Source organism: Coniophora puteana (assembly GCF_000271625.1).
Source record: "Coniophora puteana RWD-64-598 SS2 unplaced genomic scaffold CONPUscaffold_10, whole genome shotgun sequence".
NCBI lineage: Eukaryota > Fungi > Basidiomycota > Agaricomycetes > Boletales > Coniophoraceae > Coniophora > Coniophora puteana.
Window position 1 is genome coordinate 583,926 of NW_006913062.1, and position 6,000 is coordinate 589,925.

The 6,000-nt window shown below is 49.0% G+C and overlaps 3 protein-coding genes across 3 annotated transcripts; all 3 read left to right on the forward strand.

Moving 5' to 3' along the window:
* Positions 1-230: 230 nt before the first annotated feature.
* Positions 231-1,024, forward strand: CONPUDRAFT_83748 (uncharacterized protein). The gene is made up of 4 exons (XM_007773149.1): positions 231-550; positions 618-773; positions 820-924; positions 984-1,024. Exons 1-4 carry the CDS (start codon positions 319-321, stop codon positions 1,007-1,009), a joined length of 519 nt encoding a protein of 172 aa, XP_007771339.1. The 5' UTR covers positions 231-318; the 3' UTR covers positions 1,010-1,024.
* A 36-nt stretch (positions 1,025-1,060) lies between these two features.
* On the forward strand, positions 1,061-4,236 carry CONPUDRAFT_60954 (uncharacterized protein; the record flags this gene model as incomplete). The annotated part of the gene is made up of 11 exons (XM_007772946.1): positions 1,061-1,372; positions 1,453-1,677; positions 1,745-1,936; positions 1,993-2,189; positions 2,248-2,452; positions 2,503-2,675; positions 2,732-2,828; positions 2,880-3,059; positions 3,127-3,333; positions 3,397-3,735; positions 3,793-4,236. The coding sequence occupies 11 exons, from the start codon at positions 1,061-1,063 to the stop codon at positions 4,234-4,236; spliced, it is 2,571 nt and encodes an 856-aa protein (XP_007771136.1).
* Positions 4,237-5,516: 1,280 nt separating this feature from the next.
* On the forward strand, positions 5,517-5,984 carry CONPUDRAFT_156275 (uncharacterized protein; the record flags this gene model as incomplete). The annotated part of the gene is made up of 3 exons (XM_007773150.1): positions 5,517-5,675; positions 5,737-5,891; positions 5,945-5,984. 3 exons carry the CDS (start codon positions 5,517-5,519, stop codon positions 5,982-5,984), a joined length of 354 nt encoding a protein of 117 aa, XP_007771340.1.
* Positions 5,985-6,000: the final 16 nt, after the last annotated feature.

A 6,000-nucleotide genomic window follows, 5' to 3' on the forward strand; every position in this document is an offset into this window, starting at 1 on the left:
CACCGTCAAAACGTGCGAGGGACAGGCACCTCAGTGTCTCGGCGCCGGCCGACGCGGGGCCTGCGTGGCGATGCCGTCTGGACACACGAGGCCCGGTCTTGATGCATTGAGACCATGACTAAGTCATCGCCACGCGACTCCAGGCGTCGGGACGGCATCCCGGCTTGATCCTGATCTTGGCCTTAGCCCTGACAGCCTTCTCCCTTGATCGATCGACAGCCCTTTCCCCGCACCTTCAACGTTGTCAACACTCGCCTCCCGTTTCCCGCAGCGGTGAACTCTGTGTATACCAAACGTACTCGCACTTCCCCGCCCGCTATGCCACGCGCCTCTTCAGGCATTTCGGGCAAGAAGAAAGACAGGAAGCCGCCGGAGGGCTCTTCAGCAGCCAATGCCGTTGGCCCAGACGGCAAGGTGGGCTGTAAGTACTGTCCTCGGAGAGTTCACCCCAATGGTCTATACATGCATGAGACGACGTGCGAAAAGCGTAGGAAGGAGAGTCGGCATCGTAACGAGATATCGAGTAGGCATGCAACGTTAGAGCGTGAATGTAAGTGATCTTTTCTCTGGTCACTCCCCCCTTCGTACTTGTGTACTAACCTTCAGGAACATTGAAGCTCGTCTTCTTTCAATCCAGGCTGAACGCGCGTCCGTGGGACCCTCACGTCAAGCTGGTCCGTCATGGAGCACCACGGGTCTGCATATTGCGCCCTCAATTTCGACTTTTGCCCTCGCGCCCTCGATCTCTACTCACGTCCCTACCCCTGATGACGGTGCGTCTATCGTGTCCTCTTACACCATCACTGACTTGCGATTAAGTTCTCAACCAACACCACAACGACGATGACCATAACCTCCCTCGCGGGAGCATTGATGAGAGCCCTGTGCCTCTAGATGCTCCCGAAGAAGACGCGGCTAGACTTCGTACGTGCATTATTCTAACCGTTCGATTGTTGAATTATAATACAGAACTGTCCCGGTAGGCTCTGAGTCGGACGCAAGCATGTGAAGCATCGTTTACACCGCGACTGGTCCATCTGCCGCCTCCTCGTCTTCAAATATGGAGTTTAAAACTGAATACCACCACCGCAGCCAACGCGCCGAGAAGGTCGAGGCCTGGGACAAGTTTCGTAACACGACACATCCGCTCCCCGCCTCTAATAACGACTCCTCGCAACCTTGGCAACCCTTCAAATCGCGTGCCGACTGCGAGTTCGCCTCCATCGCCATCGATGGGGAGTTTACGAAGGACATCGTGGATCGTTTGTTGGGTCTCATGCGCAAGGTGGAGTCAGGGGCCGCAAAGGTATCGTTCAAGAATGACGATGAATTGCGATCAGTATGTGACAAAGCGGCCGAGGAGCTGACTCCTGTAAGCACTATCATGATATGTCCTGTAGCGTAGATCGAGTTCATTACTCTAATGTATGCCCATTCTTGCTATTTGACCAGATCGAAAAACAAACGATTGATGTACCTTACAAGAAGACAAGTATACCAGTAGATATACACAAACGGGACCTCTGGAAGTGGGCGAAAGAGCTCCTCGATAATGAATCACTCGCGCCATATTTCGAATGGGACGCACAAAAAATATATAAACGAGACAATAGCTCCGGAACGTTTACACGGCTCTATGACGAGCCCTGGACAGCTGACAGGTGGTGGAAAATACAGGTCTGTCATCCTCGTTGCATTCGAAGGTTCCGTCGAATATATGTCACTGATAACAAATATAACATAGACTGATTTGCCGGAGGTACCTAATGCTGTCCCTGCACCGTTCTCTATACTGCTTTATGCCGACAAGACGAGATTGTCGTCTTTTGGAACGGTGCAGGGCTATCCTGTGATAGCAAGATGCTGCAATCTTCTGTCTTCCATCCGCAATGGGAATGGGGTCGGGGGTGCGCGCGTTGTTGGCTGGTTGCCTATCGTAAGTGGCTCCATTCCTTGACTGGTTTTTATAGGCCTTGATGCGCGTCTCTGTAGCTCAAGAACGATCCCGAGAAAGAAGGGAAACGGACGTACACCGACTTCAAACGCGTCGTGTGGCACGAGGCTTTCAGGAACTTTTTGTCAGATATAGAATTGTATTCCGAAGCCGGCCTATTTCACCATTGTCACGATGGTATAAACCGTGTACTATTCCCGGTAATATTGATGCTTTCGGCTGATTATGAAGAGCAGTAACGTGTATTCATTTATCTCAAATGATCAGTACTAATTGACTTCGTTTAAACTTAGATGTATCATGTCACTCATTCGTGGGCCCAAGGGAAAATGCCCGTGTCCTGTTTGCCTTATACCAAGGGAAAACCTCCATGACTCTCAGACGACATACGAGTACCGCACACCTCAGCAAGGACGCGACGCGATGGCCACGTATACTAACGTCAGTAAGGGCGCCGGTGAACAGGAATTGAAGGGATATGGCTTGCGGCCAGGCAAGGTAGGTTCGAGCGTGAATTCTGGAAGAACTGAAATGCTCATGTTACACAGAACGTATTCTATGATATAAAACACTCGAACCCACATGAAGCGCTGTCATTTGACCGCCTGCACTTTTGCCACGGCGGCATATTCGGGCGACATCTTCTTCCCGAGCTGCAGACTATAATTAAGCATGTTAGTAGTACGAAGGTTGGAGGAACAATGGGCAAATTCGACGACCAGTAAGTTCAATGCTATCACAAATCCCAAAAGACAATTAACACAATGATATTCCTAGCTTTGATCGGATGCCCCGATGGCGAAACCTGAATCATTTTAGTAGTGCAGTAAACACGTCTTTCTCAGACGGCAACAAGTTCAATGACATGTCAAAGGTCGGATCAATTTGCTAGTGTGCTAACTTCGCTACTAATCTAGTTGTCTAGCAAACACTATTCGCTGCTCAGAGTCTCTTGACTCCGAGCACATCGCCTGAAGGATACGCTCTGCTCCAGCTCATCAGGAGCTATTTGGAACTTGATTGTTATATCGGCTTCGATGTCCACACAGAAGAAACCCTCAGAGCCGGCGAAGCCGAGCTTAAGAGGTTTAATAAACTCTTGGAGGTGAGTTTCCATAATATTTACAAGGTGCTCCATAGACTGAGATACCCTCACACCACGCATACATTAGGATTATATCGAGCTTGCCAAGAAGTCCGATATACCCGATCTCAAGCTCGACTGGAACTTCCCGAAGGCTCACTACTTCAAGCACGCCTTTGAGGATATTCGAAACAAAGGCGCAAGCCGTAACTACAGCACCCATCCAAACGAGGGAGTGCATTCGCTTCTCAAGGCTGCATACGGCCATACAAACGGGAAAAATATCGCTGATCAGGTAATACAAGTTTTCACGTGTTATGGTCTTCCTTTACACGAACTTCACTCATTCCTTGATTAGATCTTGCGCATAGATCAACATAGGCTGGCCATAGACCTCCTCTTCAGTCGAATACATGAATATGAAGCCGTGATCTCGGCTCAAGACCGTTCCGAAGATAACGACGAAGGTGACGAGTACAGCATGTTCACGTCTTTCCCAGAAAAATTCCACATCGGTTCACCGCAACCTGCGGCTACTATCCAGGCAATACAAGCCGCTAATCCCAACGACGACGCACTCAAACAACTGCCGCATGCGCTACAGGACTTCGTAAATTTCAGACTACCAAACTACTCTGGAATGGAGATGTATAGAGAGCAGCGGAATTGGTGGCAGGCGATTAATCGGAGTGATACGGTGCGCGCTTCATGTTCTTTGATCCCTCGAATATATCTCATACTATATATTCACCAGCTCACCGAATTCCGATTCCTTAAAGTCAATTATGAATCTTCGGAGCACTGGCGCCAGTGCACGGATTATCTACGGTGTCATCCATCATTCCACGGTCATCCCCGTTATGACTGTGCGCTCGTGCAGATATCCGATGACGAGCAGGCTTTTGTACGTTTTGTTATCATCTTCAAGATCATGCTTCCTGGTTTGTCAGAGCCGCTTTCTTTAGCGCTTGTGCACCCGTATACCGCAGGTCTCCCAGGCCTAGAGAAGAAGGTCGACAAGGACCTTGGATTCATTCGCGTGAAGGCAGCGCCTCGCAAATCCGCCATTGTAATCCCACTTGATTTGATAGTCCGAGGAGCAATGCTTGTTCCTGATTTCAAATCGACGAACGAGTTCCTTGTCAACACGTACATTGACGGGGACATGTTTCTTCGTATGCAAAAATGGAGCCGATAAAATGGTACGCCTCATGTCTTTATTAGTTTTTCTGCACGCTGATGACCGCTCATATATCATCCTATGTTTTGCCGGTGCGGTTACGGCTTCAGCCTGCTGTTATAATTACTTGCGTACGTTCTATTTTAGCGAAGTTCTAACCTTTGGGCTGATCACTTCATCTCGTCGAACCGGTCCGGTACCCTCACATAAAGCACACTACATGCTGACAGGCATCCCTTCGTGTGTAATTACGGATACCTTTTACCATCTATCATGACGTCATCACTTCGCTGTGCGCACATTTCTCTTTACGTGTATATGCACTACATACATCCCTCTCAATGTACAAGCTATTAATCTATTTCTGCTTTCATTGTGCACAATCACATTGCAGTGTCAGGAGCTGGAACGTTCCAGCGCTTTCCGTAGCGGTAGGTCGATCAGAACTTGTTTTATCTAAGGTCTGTACAACGTGCTGATGCAGCTTATTCTGCAGAGCAGTTTCTCATTTACGTTTGCCAGTCTGCTTCATTGCACAGACCATGCACTCACCCTTTGATAGCGTGTACTTGCCGATGACGCCTCACACGTTATCACACCTCTCGCAGCAAGGCAGAATAGATGGAGCCGACGGCTTCTTGGACGGTATGATGCAGCCCCCGCAGACGCAGTCCAAGCGCGAGCACGAGCAGCGGCAACATCGGTAAATGAGTAAGTGAATGTCCATGCCGAGCTCAACTCTGCCAAGCTGAACAGCAGTTGAGCATAGTGATTGGCTCACCGGCTGCTGCTCCGTGTGCATACTATGGGCTTTACACCTGAAGTCTCGTGTGTGCTGACTAGACGACATGAACTGTATGCGTCTGGTCTTGTTTATGTGCAGCATTTTGATCGGTGATATCCTTTTTGTCTGTGTTAACTGTTTGTCTGAAACCATCAGAGCTATCACATTAGTAAGTTTGTGCTCCATTCCAGTCGTTATCCAGAGGTGCTGATCTGAAGTCCTTTGCCTACGTGACATCGCGTCACTCTCAGAAACACATATTTAAGTTGAGACTTTGATGTTCGAGTCCCTCAGCTTCTCTTTCCTCCTGGTCGCCGATTCGGAGGGGCTCCATACATTCTGTTTACCTCTTTTCTTCTACGCCGCCGTTAAACTTGTGCTTCTTGTTGTGATTGTGTTCTTTCCTGTCGAGCCATCTTCCCCCAGTGCCTGTCCTTCTTTTCAGCATCTTGTGAGTTCGACATTGATTGCTATCCACTGTTTTTTCTACCTAGAGCTAAAGTGTATAGGTTTTATGGCGCTTGACGATACAGGCAACGAGGAGGAGTTTCAAGGGGACCCCGGGGCGCTGCTAGAGATTGATGATGACGATGAGATTGAGCAGCGCTTTTCTCGGGCTTTAGCCGCCATTGAAGAAGTTGCTGGTGGTGGTGGTCATATTCAGCTTCGAAAGGTATGTACTAAATGTCATTGATCTTCATATGTTGTCACTCAAAGCGATTTCAATACTATAGGTTCTCCAGAGCACGCAAGGAGAGATCCAGGAGCTCCGCGATGAGTATCGCACTGTGAAGAAGCAAAATAATGTTCTTTACGCTCTACTTCCCGCGAACAAGAGGCGGGACTTCGACAGAGGTCTTTCCCTCGAGACCATCATTTATCAGTCAAAGTTCTTATCTCTTGGTCGCTTGTTCCCCCTTCTCATTCGCCCTTGGGTGAAAGAGGGTTCCATCCCGCCATCTCCTCTAGCCCGGGATGTTGACCCTGCTTCTCCTGAC